The 16,410-nt window shown below is 35.0% G+C and overlaps 3 protein-coding genes across 9 annotated transcripts; 1 reads left to right on the top strand and 2 right to left on the bottom strand.

The window, feature by feature from the left end:
• Positions 1 to 453: 453 nt before the first annotated feature.
• LOC107860629 (probable serine/threonine-protein kinase At1g01540) lies at positions 454 to 1,988 on the top strand. 2 transcript variants are annotated; one of them, XM_047407585.1, is made up of 4 exons: positions 454 to 593; positions 684 to 902; positions 1,196 to 1,638; positions 1,721 to 1,988. In XM_047407585.1, the coding sequence occupies exons 1-4, from the start codon at positions 491 to 493 to the stop codon at positions 1,970 to 1,972; spliced, it is 1,017 nt and encodes a 338-aa protein (XP_047263541.1). In that variant the 5' UTR covers positions 454 to 490; the 3' UTR covers positions 1,973 to 1,988. The 2 variants fall into 2 exon arrangements, with proteins under 2 accessions (XP_047263541.1, XP_047263540.1); XM_047407584.1 differs by having other exon boundaries at positions 1,193 to 1,638.
• Positions 1,989 to 2,149: 161 nt separating this feature from the next.
• On the bottom strand, positions 2,150 to 6,259 carry LOC107860628 (benzaldehyde dehydrogenase, mitochondrial). Of its 2 annotated transcripts, XM_016706048.2 has the most exons (11): positions 5,926 to 6,258; positions 5,239 to 5,379; positions 4,981 to 5,123; positions 4,573 to 4,726; positions 4,200 to 4,429; positions 3,880 to 3,966; positions 3,489 to 3,662; positions 3,272 to 3,409; positions 2,882 to 3,019; positions 2,683 to 2,744; positions 2,150 to 2,597 (listed from the first exon to the last, which is right to left on the bottom strand). In XM_016706048.2, the coding sequence occupies exons 1-11, from the start codon at positions 5,990 to 5,992 to the stop codon at positions 2,324 to 2,326; spliced, it is 1,608 nt and encodes a 535-aa protein (XP_016561534.1). In that variant the 5' UTR covers positions 5,993 to 6,258; the 3' UTR covers positions 2,150 to 2,323. The 2 variants fall into 2 exon arrangements, with proteins under 2 accessions (XP_016561534.1, XP_047263539.1); XM_047407583.1 differs by lacking the exon at positions 2,683 to 2,744 and having other exon boundaries at positions 2,455 to 2,597; positions 5,926 to 6,259.
• Positions 6,260 to 6,550: 291 nt separating this feature from the next.
• On the bottom strand, positions 6,551 to 12,077 carry LOC107860627 (cyclic nucleotide-gated ion channel 18). 5 transcript variants are annotated; one of them, XM_016706047.2, is made up of 7 exons: positions 11,899 to 12,000; positions 11,235 to 11,346; positions 10,520 to 10,732; positions 10,067 to 10,380; positions 9,011 to 9,122; positions 8,182 to 8,418; positions 6,551 to 7,487 (listed from the first exon to the last, which is right to left on the bottom strand). In XM_016706047.2, the coding sequence occupies exons 2-7, from the start codon at positions 11,313 to 11,315 to the stop codon at positions 6,732 to 6,734; spliced, it is 1,713 nt and encodes a 570-aa protein (XP_016561533.1). In that variant the 5' UTR covers positions 11,316 to 11,346; positions 11,899 to 12,000; the 3' UTR covers positions 6,551 to 6,731. The 5 variants fall into 5 exon arrangements, with proteins under 5 accessions (XP_016561533.1, XP_047263537.1, XP_047263538.1 ...); XM_047407581.1 differs by having other exon boundaries at positions 11,902 to 11,998; XM_047407582.1 differs by having other exon boundaries at positions 10,520 to 10,603; positions 11,902 to 11,998.
• Between the last annotated feature and the right edge of the window lie 4,333 nt (positions 12,078 to 16,410).

Below are 16,410 nucleotides of genomic sequence, written 5' to 3'. Positions count from 1 at the left end.
TCAAGCATGGATCAGAAAGCTTTACTATTGCCTTTCGAAACAACAGCAACCTGTGAACTCTGCACATACGGAAGAAAAAGATCAAGAGGCAGAAGAGCACTCCGAGCTGACAGAAAAACACAAGCTTAGGTCTGGTTACTCGACTTGCAGAATACTGTTTTCGTCATTAGAAGATGGATTAATTCAAGTATAATGTACTATTTGGACTTGAAACAGGCATATCAGTTCTAATTGGAGGAGTCTTGGGCCGTCCTGATAACTGTATTTATCTCTGTGTGGACTTTCCAACGTAAGAGGGCCAATGTAGATGCATATGAGAAGAAATTTGGTAATATTCTTCCTACTCGGTCTAACTTCTAACAGTGTAAAAGAATTTTTACACTATCAGGTCACTTAAAAGATAATTGCCACCTTTTTCATTTTGCAACTCTTGAACATGTGGCGTATAACAGACTGAAAAGGTTGATAACTTAAATTGGCAGCTATAGATATGACAATGCCGAAAGGTTCTAGTTTGGAAGTTTCCATTGAGGAGGTCTACTCTGCTACAAACTATCTAAATGAATCAAACTTCATCGGTGAGGGGACAGCAGGTTAGCACCTGTATTAACTTTGCTCTCCATTTATACGGCCTGATTTTTACTGTTGGAGTTTGAAAATTTCCACTGATTATATTCTTGTAGGAAGGGTGTATAGAGGAATTCTCTCAAATAATCAGGAGGTTGCAATCAAACACATAATCCATGAAGAATGTATTGAAACATTCCTCAGGGAAGTCAGAAGCCTAACTAATGTCCGACATCCAAACCTTGTAGCGTTGCTTGGCTATAGCAAGAATGCAAAAGAATGTTTCCTAATTTATGAAATTTGTCCCAATGGCAATCTCTCTCAGTGGCTCTTTGGTATGTGCTGTTCTCTCTGCTTGAAATGTCAATTTTTTTGATTTCTTACGACTTCCCTCAACTGTTCCGCATAGCAGCTCTCTTCGGTCAACACAAATATCGGGTAAATCTACTCCGCAAGGCTCAAGTAGATGGATAAAAATCAACTTGCATTTTTTGTCTTTGCTAGGATTTGAATGCTAGGTCACGCCATTGGGTGCTATTGGAAACGTTATTTGATTTCCTTTTTTGCCTTATGCTTTCCCTCTATTGTGTACTGATGAATGATGAGATTAGCTTTGCGGAAACAGCAGATGATAGAGTACTATCGTGGATCCAAAGGCTTGAGATTGCCATTGATAGCGCTAAGGGACTCTTGTTTCTTCACACCTATCATGAAGGAAGTTTAATCCACCGCGATATAAAGGTAGAAAATGGTTATGAATTCACCTCACTGGACATTCCTGAAATCAATTGCTTTGTATTAACTCCACAGCCTACTAACATACTCTTAAGCCAGAATTTTGAAGCTAAGCTTTCTGATTTCGGATTGTCCAAGGTGCTAGACATTGATGAATCCTACATGATCTCAGAAGTGAGAGCCACCTATGGCTATGTCGGCCCTGAATATGAAACTAACCACCATGTAAATTCAGCAGGTGATGTCTATAGTTTCGGAATAGTACTTCTGCAGATCATCTCCGGAAGGAAAGTTATCAATATGGACATGGACCAACCAACGCGGTTGGACAAAATTGTAAACAATTATCCCTTTTCACGAATCTATCATCATTACTCGTAAAAATTATACAATTGTTAATAAATACCAGTCATTTCAGGCGAAATCACTGATGAGGGAAAGAAGGGCTATGGAATTTGTTGATCCAAAACTTCATGGAGATTACTCATCAAACGCTTTCCAGCTTACGCTGGAGCTAGCTATTTCTTGCATTGCACCAAAGCAACAAAGACCCTCCAGTGAGAAAGTTGTTGACAAACTGGAGAAGGCCTTGGCTATAACAAGAAGGGAAAAAACATCAACACCTCACTCTACACCAGTGTGTGGTTTTCATACTCTAGGAACAATGTAGAACAATAGTCGAAAATGTTACCTAATCTGTCTCATCCTAGACAGTTCATTGAACAAGATATATACCGTAGTAATATAGATTTGTAACATTAAAATCTATATACTAATTCATTACATTCCAACAAAACTCAAAAACAAGACCCTCTTTTGCATTAGAGCTACAGAAATACCAGAAAGATCTCACACAAACAAGATTACATATTGTATCAGATAAAAAGAATGTTACTAACAAACAACAACACAAAAACAAGAGTGTTTTGGTCTTATCTATGAAGTATGCAAGTGACCTCAAAAAAACAGGATTGTCGTGTTGCATGGTATCTCAGAAGTATCATAAAACAAGGTGAAGGAACTACAGCCATGCTGGATTCTTCAGAGGGGTAACAATAGCTTTGACTTGCAAGTAGTTACTAAGGCTGTAGACTCCCTTTTCTCTTCCATGTCCGCTCATCTTATAACCACCAAAAGGAATGGCAGCATCAAAGATGTTAAAGCAGTTGACCCACACTGTCCCTACTCTAAAGGCTCGAGATATTGTGTTGGCAGCATCTAAGTTCTGGGTAAAAACACCGGCAGCCAATCCATAATGTGATGAGTTTGCCCTTCGAATGACCTCTTCAACATCCCTGTTTGTTACAAGGTCAAGTTCAGAAATTAAGAAACGAGATACAAGAACATCTAGAAAACGCAAAAAATGAAATGTAGTCTCACTTGAATTTCAAGAGGGACTGGACTGGTCCAAATATCTCATCTTTGGCAATCAACATGTTATCCTAAATAGTTGGAAAATAATTTTGAACAAAACCATTAGATGTCTCACTACCATGCTAACCATTAGATGTCTCACTACCATGCTAGTCTTTTTTTCACCTTATGTATGGATATATTCTATAGACAATGGCAGTTGTACCTGGACATTTGAGAAGACAGTAGGTTGGACATAGAATCCCTTGGAACCCAATTTTTCCCCTCCAGACTCGAGAGTAGCCCCGCTTTCAGCACCAGACTTTATATACTTAAGGATCTTCTCAAATTGCTCGGTATCAATCTGTTGATATACAAAAAAATCATGTTACAACTAGTCCAGAAATGTAAATAGAAGTCTGCAATTACTATTTTACTTTGCTAGAATTTATGATTTAAGTTTATGTATAAACAATAAAGGTACCATTGCCTGAAAAGTTGGCTGTCTAAATTGGTAAAGCTATATTATTCTCTCTTGTCCTTAAGAAGGAAAAGAACTTACTCTTTTTCTTTCTTATCCATGACAGAGGGGACAGAGATACGCGAAAAATAGTACCTGAGGACCTTGTTCAACTCCCTTCTTGAAAGGGTCTCCAACTACACGTTTTAAAGCACGGGCCTTGGATTTCTCCACGAATTCATCATACACCCTTTCATGTACAAATGTCCGAGATCCAGCACAGCAGCATTGTCCCTGCAGATACTTGAAAATTATTCCATTCTGGACCAAACACCAGAGTATGCAATTTTTCGAGGGTGGACAGCTAAGCTACCTGATTATAGAAAACCGCAGAATGAGCCAACTCAACAGCTTTATCAACGTCTGCATCTTCACAAATGATGAAAGGAGATTTTCCTCCAAGCTCCAATGTCACTGGCTTCAGGTTGCTCTTTGCAGCTGCACCTAGTACAGCTTTACCAGTTTCTGTGGACCCTGTAAAAGCAAGCTGTAGGCACCGAAATGAGTGGCGTAGAGATACATTGCATTTAGGCATCACAGGAAAAAGTTCAAAAAGAAACAACATAATATGCAGGGAAACATATATAAGAAGTAATGTCGAGGGCCAAACTGTTTAAATCTATACAAAAACAAGTGCTAGTATGTTATAGGGTCATAAGGTCCTTTCTTAATATCAGGAACTAAAGCTGAAACTCAGAAAATACCTTATCGACATCCATATGACTGGCAAGATCTGCACCTGCTTTACCGGAGCCAGGAATGACATTCAGGACTCCAGGGGGAAGTCCAACCTGTCAGACGGAATAAAGCACAAATAAACAGGCTATAATCTTTTATAGATGGAGCAATCTTCAAGTCGAGCTGTACTAGCCACTAACGGTGAGAAAGTTTCCACTCCTATGTTTGAAAATACTGAATTGTGAACAACTGATTCGAAAGAACTAAATGACAAGTACAACTGAGGACAATGCTGTGAAGTCATGGCTGATGCAGACAAAAAGTACAGTTACCCTCCGATACACACCTCGTGGAATAACTTTGACACATACAGGGCAGAGAGTGGTGTCTGTTCTGCAGGTTTTAGTACAACAGTGTTCCCACAAGCAAGTGCAGGGCCAACTTTCCAAGCAAACATTAATAGCGGAAAATTCCAGGGTATTATCTGTCCTGCAACACCAATTGGCTCATGCAAGGTCTGAACATGGTGCAAAGTATCAGCAGGAGCCGTAAGGCCATGAATTTTATCAGCCCAACCTGAAAACAAGAATGTAATCAGAAAAACAAAAACTTAGAAAATCATTTGTGCGATTCAGCAAACATTAGAACTTCACTGGATATACAAAAAGTGGTTATTAAACTGTCGACAGGAAACATGACACTTTTAAAATTTTCTTAACCAGCATAGTATCTGAAAAGACGTATGAGCAGCGGTATTTCTTCATTTGCAGCTTGTTCATAAGGCTTCCCGTTATCCCAAGTCTCAAGTGCTGCAAGTTCATCACTGTGCTTCTCAAGCAAACCAGCAAAACGCAACATTATACATGATCTTTCCTGGAGAAAAATGGTAACTTAAGCACATTACAATACATGCTTATGTAAGACAAGGCATATAAACGAGCAGCAACTGTCGGCCGAGGGGAGTGGACCACATGATACAGGACAGATATATATATATGAAAGTTACTAAAATGAGAACCTTAATGTTTGAACATATCAAGTTTAAATTTTGAATTCACTTCTGATGATTGGACGAAGGGAGAGGATATGGAAAAACAAGAAGGCTTGATTACTGTACGTATGCTTACATAAGCAGTCATTTTAGGCCATGGTCCTTCATCAAATGCATTACGGGCAGCAGAGACTGCACGGTTAACATCTTCAGTGTCAGCCTCTGCAACAGTAGTAATAGCTTCTCCTGTTCGAGGGTCAAATGTAGGAAACGTCTTTCCTGGTGACATAGTATATATTCTCCATGTTACTCTTTTAAGGTTATCAAATGGAGCAGAAACAACTTTAGATTAACATATAAACTGAAAGATTTTAAGGGATATTAAAAGGTCAACCTGAGGCTGCATCAACAAACTGTCCATTAATAAGAAGCTGATTATATTTAACCTCAACCGGTGGAGTGATTGGTTCTTCGTGCACCGCGGCGCTGCTACAAAATCTTCTCATTCCATTTTTCCAGTACTTGGAGTATCTACCTTTAAATTGAAATTTGAAAAATTTAAAATTAGCTAGCTCTTCTTCAAGAAAATCAGAATTAAACAAACAAAAGGTATCTGAAAACATTGAAGTCCAAAAAAAAAAAAAAGCAAGAGGATTAATGTTAAGACAAAATTAGCTTGTTCAATCATCAAGAGTTCAAAACTGTGACGTGAAAATAATTCTTCTGATTAGAAAAAAGACTACTTTTGATCATTAAAAACTTTTTAATCATAACATTTCCTTTTTATCCCTAAGGAAAATTGTCGAAGAACGTAATTTTGGTATATTAGAGAAGTAATATATATTTAGCTTACGTTCAAAATTTCTTCTTAACTTTGTTTAGCCACGTACAATCACGAGTTTAACTTCGGTAAATTAACATATTACTCAGAACTCGTCATATAACTGATTAAATTTTAGTGTTGGTAAAAATTATTTACACTGTCAATATATATAACTGCGAGAGTAGAATTAAATGTAGCGAAGCATCAAAATTATTTTGTATTGTACACAAACAAAAGTTAAAGAGGTATTATATATACTTGAAGAGAGAAGAGAAGAGGAAGGACAAGGACACAGAGATAAGAACCGTCGAGTAGCAATAGCCATGCAGCTGGAGCAAGGGAACACTTTTAGTAGAGAGAGGAGATGGCTAAGAAAATATAGCAGAATCGGTTATACAAGTAGTAGAGTGATCGGCGACGGAGTCAAAATTTTTCATCAAGAAGATTCAAAAAATATAAAAAAATAAACGCACCAATAACACAAACACAAAAGAAAAAAGTTAAATAAGACAGATTTGCTGGTGTTATCATTTGAGAAAAATTGCAGGCATGCAGAGGTAGCATGTCCAACTACTTGCACGTCATCAATTGCACAGAGCCCTCTATTAGATGATTCATTTATTAGAAATCTACAACAACCTTATCCCTTTGAAGTTTTCGTCTGTGGCTCAATTCCACTATTCCTTTCCTGACCCCTATGAAATGAAAATATTATTGTACCAAACAAACAGGAGAAATTATTGTTTAATAAAACTGGAACTTTTCTTTTCTTTTTTTTTTCCTTTTTTTGATAAGGGAAGTTGTTCGATAAAACTAGTTACATAAACAGATTTGACAATCGAGTATATATGTACCTTTGAAACTGCACAATTTTTAGGCACAATTGACTAGAAAAGAAGGTTGATTGAAAAAAGAATGTTGTAATCAAAATTGTCAAAAGGTCTATTGCTCCTGAAATTTACAAAAATATGAAGAAAAAAAAAAAATGGATACTAGCTTTGTCATTACTCACTAGTACCTTTCAGTAATGTAGGGTGTTCTAACTAATTAACATAATGCTGTCTTCATTCTGCAGAAAAATCAGGCTCATCTGGCTTAAACAACTTGGGCATTTTTAAGCTGGAAGAAGAATCAGACATTTGAATCTTCTGTTGTTCTATTCCTCGTTTCGTATTATGAGCAAATCTTTTGGCCAAAATTGTAGCTCCAAGTTGTTGGGAACCACGAGAACCACTGTCTACTAATGGTTGCTCAGGACCAGCATCTTCAAAACTTTGCTCATCGTAGTAATCCTCATCGTTAGGATCTTGGGTAAAATAATAGCTCTCTTGTAGAGACAACTCGTTTTCAAGCTTTTTCTTCCTATACCTTCTCCATGCAGCCTGTATAAAGCAAGCACCCCATGTTCTCCACTGATGAGAATAGTACCTAAATGCATGCTGTAGCTTCATGCTGTGAAGACGTTTAAATTGAACTGCAAAAAATTTCAGGTCTTCAGCTCGAAGTGCAAATGCTTCGACTTCAGTAAGTGTTCTCACAGTTCGAGTTGAAGCAGGCAACTGCGTTGAGTTAGGCAATAAGGCCCAAGTCAGTAATTCTTCACCACAGAAGTCATTAGGTCCGAGTGTGATAGAATTGAAGAATCCAGATCTTCCTCCATTTGTTGTGGAACTCTCTAGTTGTCCCCTGATGATAAAGAGCATCTCATTCACTTGATCACCTTCTCGAACAATATAGGTGCCCATTATGCTCAAGGACGAAACTAGGCGTTCACATATTGCACCAAGCAGCTGGTCATCCATTTGCGCAAAAAATGGAACCTGCACAGTCGGAAGATTTTGGGATCTCTAAAGCTTAGCAAACAAAAGTGGATGGCTTAGGCATTTACAGAGTAAAATTTACAAGTCCAAATATGTGGCTGATGCAAATACAAAATGTAAGACGCATTACAAGTCAAAAACCTAAATTGATGGACTCACTTATGCTACTTATGCATTTCTTTTGCTCAAATCTTTCATTTTTGTTCAACTTGTGGCCAAATGTTTCTGTCTGCAGCTCTTTTCCTCTATGTTTGCCTCTTGAAAGTATTTCAATTCCAAGAGAAGTGAAATACTGCAAAGGCCATGTATTACATCTTCAGGCTATCCCATGACAAGGGTAACTTTGACAGGAAATACTTGTCTTATAAGACGTCAACAAGAGCAGAGGCAAATGGCATAATCTATGCATAATGATTATTTCTCATTTTCGAGTTTTAAAAATGCAACTTAAATTATGAAATGTGCAAATATTTTATCAAGACTTGCGAAAGTCGGTATGTACCATCAATATCAGTTTTACCAATTTAGGAAAGGATTTCCTGGGAACCAGTGATAGAGTTTCTGCGTGACACAATTCCAAACCATCAAGTGTCAAGAAGAAAAGAATGCCGCATACATAATATGTCATCATAGTCCAATATATAATGAGCGAGCCAAGCAAAACAATGATATATGTAGTGCCAGAAAGACATACTCGTCGGACAAGATTGAGGCATAGGTGTCTTTGGATTTGGTGTCGAAGATCCAAAGGCAAATCTTGCAAGATATCTTCTTCTTTAACTCCTCTTGTTGCAAGCCATTTATATTGATCAAAACGTCGAACACGTTCTTGCAAGTCTTCAGGCAACTGGCGGTGCTTCATCCATTCTTCTGTATCTCTTTTTCTAATTCTCCATTCCTCAATTTTTACGGTCATAGATTTACAATAAGTCTGGAAAGGGCAGAAATTCAGGAGTATATCAAGGACAGAGAAGCATGTAATGTACTAGCCACTAGGTGAAACAAATGAAAAATGATAGCTCAAATTTTAAACAAACCTTACCAATCACCGACTAACCTAACCATAATTTAAAAACAGACATCACAGCATTCAACTCAACCCAGAATTAATGTTGATTAATGACTATACTATTAATCCCATGGACCTATGCTGCAAATAATTTGAGAACGTTAGGGAACATATCCTGAGTAATGGCACATAGCAGGAATATTAACTTGAAAAATGAAATTGAAGGTTTCTGATTACTCTTGAAGGAACTGATCCAACTCCATAAGATATTTAGCTGGTAACTAATGCAAAATTATGTAAATCAGTTATCACAAATTAACAATGTCATATCAACAGTGTTATCACGCTTAACATTGTTCTAGAGGTGAATAATTATAACAACGTGAAGGGATCTAACATAATATTTATTGGTGACCATTCATGTATATAAACAATGATGTAATTGCTCCAGATAAATGCACAAGTTGATAATAATAATGATCAATTCTGACTAATATCATGCTCAAAGTCTTACCTGTATGTTCCCAATTAACTGTGCAAAGAGAATTAAACCAATGATGCATATGGCAATGCTGAATAAGGTTTCGCCAAGGTAAGTGCTGGTATTCAAATTCTGTCCATATGAACTGCAAGACAATATTTATAAAGATAAATATAAGATTCTCTACCCTGAAAAAAGATCTGAAGAATATGCTGGTATCCTAAGCAACAAAGGAAACAAGAAATTCATTTTCATAAGATCATTTATGTAGTCCAAAACGACTAAAATCTTCACTGTTACATTTTATGTAGTAGTCATACATGATCCAAAACAAAATCTTCAGAGGATCACTATGAAGTAGCAGCGAACATACTTTATCATTTGCAATGATTAGCAGCAGTGGAAGTGATTGCCAAAAATTACGTAGCTGAGATAAACAATGGTGAATATTTATGAAATCCTAGTCCAATTCTTAGCTGCCTGAAGAATTAACCAAACATAAGAGACTGGGTACCAAACAGACAGAGTGACTTGCATATTCAGGATGCAGGCCTAAATGCAAAAAGCCCTTTAAAAGCCAGACTAGATTACATAAATTCTAACAGTTGTATAAGCTGTACCTGAAAGCAGCTAAAGTGAAATAAATATACTTCCTCGGTTCCATCTTATATGACATTCTTCCCAATTTCCATTTCAGGAAGATTGACACCTTTCAATATATGGAACTCCTTCAATTCTGATGCTCCCATAATATCCTTAATTATACTCTTTTATTATAGGAATGGCATGGCATTAAGACAAAAAGAATTAAGGATTTCTTTTGGTATGTCAACTATATATAGCATATGTATAAATAGTATTTCTTTCTTAAATTACATCTTGATTAAGTTATATACTGTCATATAAATTAAGAAAATGAAGGAGTATATCTGAAGACAAATGTCTCTGCAATTATAGCCACAAAGGGGAATTACTTTGAGATACCAACCTTCAATTATAATCACCAACAACATGGATTATGTAAAACTGACAAGGAATGAAGGGACTGAAGGAGAAGAAGAAGAGTAAGATTGCAGTTTAAAATCAAACCTCATATTTCTTAGACCCCACCATAAACAATACAAATATTTGTCCAAGAATGTTGATGTAGCCACATTATTAGTAAAGGCATCAGCAAAAATCCCAAACTTAAAACCAGTATCTTTATCATTAATAGCATCACACTTTGCAAGTACTTTCGTGCTGTTTCGCCAGTAATTGCGCACATAACCATACTCAGTACTGCTACAGTCTAAAAAATCAATTATGCAGGGTGGAACTGCATCATGTTCCTTCTGACATTCATTTGACCAACAAGAGAACTGTCTTCCTATAGATGCCACATACCAGGAAGCTCCCGCCACCTTCACACAGAGAACAAAAAAAAAATGCACAATTCTCAAATCAGGTGATTTCCGTCTGTGTTTTTGACATCAAATTCCAGCAAATATCTTGCGTTGGCCTAGGTATATTATTACGAAATGAAAGGGAATAAGTGCTTACATGACTCGCTAACATGTAAAGGAGGAGATTGTAAGCTGCTCCTGCCCATGCTGTTTTAGCAATAAAACCAGTAGTTTTGATAATCTGCTGATTTAGCGGGAAAATAACGAATAACCTTGGAATATATTGGATGAGAACGATGAGGGCAAGTGTACTTTTTGAATGACCAGATCCTTTTTTTTTAGCTGCGGGGATTACATACTTAATGACAATCTGAAAGTAACAAGGTCATTACAACAATAACATTACCAACTTGAAAGAAAGCTATATATGTTGGTTACCATTTACACTCCACGTATGATACGCTCTCCAAACATTCCCATTTAATTATAACTACTGATTCCTGTTCAAAAAGTACCATTTATATTTCTACTGATTTCTTACTAGTTCCAAAATATTCATATTTTAAACAAGTTGTGCTGATCATTTCCCACACTAACTAACTTTCTAACTATTGATTTAACAATAAAGTAACATACTCCCTCTGTACCAATTTATGTATTCAAACTTCTAAACTTAAAACGTGAATCCAGACATAGAAATTTTTAAAGTTTTTTCGAACCAAAATCCATACTTAAAAACTACATTATAAAAAAAGATTCCAATCAAAGAAAAACTTGGTCAAATCTCAAATTCCAACCGTGCCACATAAATTAGACGCACATTAACTTTGTGCCCGATGAAAGTGCGTACAGTTTAATGGATATGCTCTCACCTGAGGCAGGGGAAGAGCAGCAGTAAAATCAACGATGAAATCCGTCTTAAGATATCGTATAGCAATTTGTCGAGGATCCATAACAAGCTCGCCCCGACCGAAAACTCTGGAGCTGGGAGCAACAAAAGCAGTACGGAACTTCATAAAAATGTGTAGAAAATAAAATACATCGTTTAGAGAACGAAAGACGGTAATCTTATTAGCGGCCTCATCATCAGTAGACATACAAGCTTTGTCACTGACGAATGGGACGTAGAAATAAAGAGGATCGATGAAAAGAGAAACGAGACATGTTAAAAGGAAAACGTAATTCCAGCGATTGACAAAGTCGCTGCTTGGATCGACAATTTGGTGGCTCCATAAGGAGGCTTCGGTTTTGTTAGTGGAAGAAGATTTGCTCTTTAAGGATTGCTGAAAATGGCGGAAGTGAAACGCTGGTTTTGCAAATATTGTAGTCATCTTCCATCGCGGAGTCCGATATCGTTATCGGATTCCGGCTCTGAAAAACAACAAAAATAATGACCAAAATGCAATATGATTCAAATGTGTTACGAATATTGTGGTAGTAAAAGAGGATAAGGAGAAGAAGGAAGAATGAATGAAGAGTGTTGTTGTTGTTCCATGAGTGATGAATGAAAGTCGGTTTGATCAAAGCTTTGTTTACCACCATTGAAAATTCTGTGAGGAAAACCTCTGTTTCCGGAAATTTGTAAGATCTCCCTCTCTCCGTTACATAGAGTGAACACATGTCAATATTTGTCACCATCTTTATCCTTTTAGTTTGTCAAAATGGTCGACGGATACTGTACTCTATGATTTTATAACTCGGACATTTTTATTTTCATATTTGGATCTCTAATTCATTAGAAAATAATATTTTAAATATTTTTTTTTTTTTATGTGTAAGTTAGCTGTCACATCTGTTACGTCATCTTTCATATTATTTTTATATATAAAAAATAATATAAAAAAAAAAAAAAACTTTTTATCTTCTCTTTTTCTTTTTTTCTCGATAAAATATATCTATTTTGTAATGTGAACACTTTTTCTTATATGATTATCATCTGAATTCTTAAACCCATTAAAAATTAATATTTTAAACTCTTTGACCGTTGATCAAATTTATGTGGCATTAAAATAGTTGATTAGGACGAAGTGCGTGATCCTTGAATTCATTAAAAAAATAATATTTTAAACTCTTTGATCATTGATCAGATCTATGTGGCATTAAAATGACTGACTAAGACGAAGCGTGTGCAGACACGCAGGTGCGAGTGGAGATTAATTTTATATTACGTAAAATAATTTTAAAAAATCCCCCACCTACAACTTTTAAATTTAAATATATTTTTAAAAATTAAAAAATAAGAAATTTAAAAACAATAAAAAGGCCCCTCCCGCAACCCCCTCCCCGTCCAGCCACCCCCACCCACGCCCTCACCCCGTACAGCCCGCCTCCCCCAACTCCCTCCTCCCGTCCAGCCACCCCTCACCCTCGTCCAGCCCCCTTTCCCCCGTCCAGCGTCTGCAACTCCGAGCACGTCCACGGTTGGGACAAGACGCCGGTGCATTTTCAGCTCTCGACATCAGACGGCCAACCAAATTTCCAAAATCTAAAGTCCCCTTCTGTAAAAAAAATCAAACCAGCAACAGTTAAACCCAAAATCTTCTATACCCAATTTCTTCAAAATTCAAGTACACTTACGTTTGCTATTATTAACTTCATAGCACAGTAGATAAGGTAAAAAAAAAAAAAATCACAAAAATCTCATATTTTTTCTTGAAATTTTCAAACCAAAAAAAACGGAAATGGTAACTTATTCATTCAGATCTCTTTGTTTTTTCTAAATTTTTTTTATATATACACATTCTTTAACCCCGTTGTGTATTTGGGCGGGTCTCATTATTTTTTTTGCCTTGACCGACAACTGTAATCTGCAATAAAGAAAAAAGAGGGCGCCTTTTTAATGTTAATTTGTTGTGTAAGTTATAAAGATGGAGAAGAGAGAAGACGGAGAAGATGAAATTAAAAATTCACTTCATTTTCTATTTTTTTTTAATTTAAATTTTTTATTTTTTTAATATTTAATTTGTTATGTGGATTTTAAAAATGATGTGAAATTTAATGTATTATTTAAAATCATGTGGAAGCTGGCGTGGAGTGAGTGTGTTACATTCACCAAAAAAGTATTTAAAATATTATTTTTTAGTGGATTTAAGGGTCAACGTGACAAACGTGTAAGTAGGAATATCCACATTACAAAACGAACATAATACAAGGATCCATCGAACCATTTTGCCTTCTTTCTCTATGCCTTTCTTCTTCTTCTTTTTTCTGATTCTTCTTCCTCCTCTTCTCATTCTTCTGTTCCTTTATCACCTTATCTTCTTATTCTTCTTGCTCTACCAAAAAATTAAAAAGTGAGGAGAAAAAATTTAAGAAGTATGAAAAGAAGAAATTTTTGGAGATTTTTGTGATTTGGGTGATTCAAGAAACTTAAAATTCAATGTAAAAACTCATTTTTTATACCTTCTTTAGACTTTTTATCATTTGGATAATTCAAGAAAGTTTGAAATTCTTAAAATTCAATATAAAAACTCAATTTTTATGAATTTTTTGTGATTTGGATAATTCAAGAAAGTTGAAAATTCTTGAAATTCAAAATAAAGATTCAATTTTTATTCTTCTTAAAATTTCTTGTGATTTGGGTAATTCAAGAATGTTGGAAATTCTCGAAATTCAATGTAAATATTTTTGTGAATTGGTTAAAATTCAATGTTGAGAATTCTTGAAATTTTTGTGAATTGGTTGAATGAAGGTTTCTTTGTTGAGGAAATAGTGGTAGGCAGCAGGGGAGAAGGCTGGGGTTGGGGGAATGGGGGGGTGTTGGACGAAGGCTGGGGTGGGGTTGGGAGGGGCTAAATGGGGAGGGGGGGAAGGATAAAATTTATTATTTTTAAAAATATTTTTAAATTAAAAAAACTGGAGGAAAAAAAAGACCTTTTTAATTTTTTAAAATTTTAATATTATTTTTAAAATTATTTTAATATAAAATTGATCAAAAAATTGACCCCACTCGCACCCTAGGTGCGTGCCTACACGCGCCTCGTCCTAGTCAACGTTTTTAATGCCACATAATCCTGGTCAACGATCAAAGGGTTTGAAACATTATTTTTTTGTGGGTTCAGGGGTCCAGATAACAAACATGTAAGTAGAAGTGTCCAACTTACAAAACCGACATAGTACAAGGGTCCATCGAACCATTTTTCCTTTTAGTTTTACTAGTTTAGGTGTAGCGCCTGGCGCGTGTATTCAACATCTTTATTTATTTATTTATTTACTAGCTTACAATAAATAAGATATTTATTTAAATAATAAAAATAAATATAATAATTAAATTTAATATTTTTTAAAAAATTTATTTAATTAAATCTAACATTTACCAAAAAAAATTGTTTAGCCGACTGACATTCATCTATCACCTGTAAACAATAACAAAAAAATACGATAATATAGATATCAAAGTAATACAACTAAACTTAATCATTACACAAAAATATTCTCCAAATAGATATATAAATATAATATAATTAAACCTAATCTTTATTTAAAAAAATTCTTAAAGCTGACTGACATTCATTCATCTACCACCTATAAATTTATCCACGACCTGTAAACTACAACAAAATAATATAATAGTGATCACAAAGCTTCAATTTTGATGAAAATAATTCTTGTCTAAGCACAAAAAATTGATTTTAAAGAATGACTTGAATGAAAACAAAGAAAACATATATATATACACACACGTTGAATTCTATTATGTTGACAAAAACAATGAAAAAGTTGAGGGTTAGAAAATTAAGCATCCACCAACCTAGACACACAACCGAATCAAGTTAGATGGGCATCAATCATATTTTTTCAATAAGTAAATTATCGGATTCTTCTCTAGTTTAACATGCATCTCAATATTTATAGAAGTATTTCCTTAATAAAGTCTTATTTTAGGAATATTTTTCTATCTTATTTTAAGAGTATTTTTCTAATTGACCAGTACAAAGAAGAATATTAATTGATTCTCCTTCCATATATTTTAGGAGCCCCATATATTTTACAAGTCTAGTTAATAAAATAAAAATAATTAAATAATAAATTAAAGAAAATAGTGAAAAGGCAGTCTTGTCTAAAAAAGAGTCTTTTAATAAAGAGCAAAAAGTTCAAATTACTATATATATATATATATATATATAGATAGATAGATAGATAGATAGATAGATAGATATTATAGATACTCAAAAGGCTTTCCTATCTAAACTATCATCAATTAATCAGTAAAACACACCTAAACTATTAATGACTCACATTTTCTATTAAAAGTTCAGTATAAAACTCAAACAATTAATAATTTAAGTGTATTTTACTAACTAATTGATGATAATTCAAGTAGAAAGTTCATACGCACGATAGTTCAGATATGCAACTCAAAAAATTGGAATAATTAGGTGTGTTTTTCACCTTTTAACTCATGTTTAAAATTAATAGTAGTAGTTAAAATTTAATTAATCTAAATAAGATACTATTATGGTTAGGTTTAATATACATTCATGTATTTTTATTTGTACAATTTAAAAAATCAAGGCAATTTAGGCACAAAGCATTGAATTTATTTTATATACAAGACGTTTATCATTCTATTTATTATTCTCCCTCAAGAGTGTTTTTCTGTCACGCCCCAAAATTCCATCGGGCCGGACTGGCACCCGAAGCCGAGAAGGCCCGAGAGAACCCGTTCAAATACATGTACTTTCACTTATATGTCACCAAAAATTTGGACAGCACTTCGTTGCATATAGAAGGGTCTAATTACCTGTATCAGCACAACACGCACAAATATATATATATATATATATATATATATATATATATATATATTACTTGGCCGTTGGGGCCACCACATATACAAATATAACATCACTATATAAACTTCCATGACTTTACCCTTCCTTATGTCTACAAAGCCTCTAGGATATACATGACATAACTAGGGTCGGGACAAACCCCCCGCCCACATATGACTCCTGTACAATAACAAAACATAAGGAACCGACTCGGAAAGCTCCGAAGCAAACTGGAGCTCACCAACAATAGCTGTATGACCTGGCTCCTATCTAT

Source organism: Capsicum annuum, chromosome 2, assembly GCF_002878395.1.
Source record: "Capsicum annuum cultivar UCD-10X-F1 chromosome 2, UCD10Xv1.1, whole genome shotgun sequence".
In the NCBI taxonomy this organism is placed as follows: Eukaryota; Viridiplantae; Streptophyta; class Magnoliopsida; order Solanales; family Solanaceae; genus Capsicum; species Capsicum annuum.
Note: the sequence above shows the minus strand (reverse complement) of the source record. Positions and strands in the feature narration are given on the sequence as shown.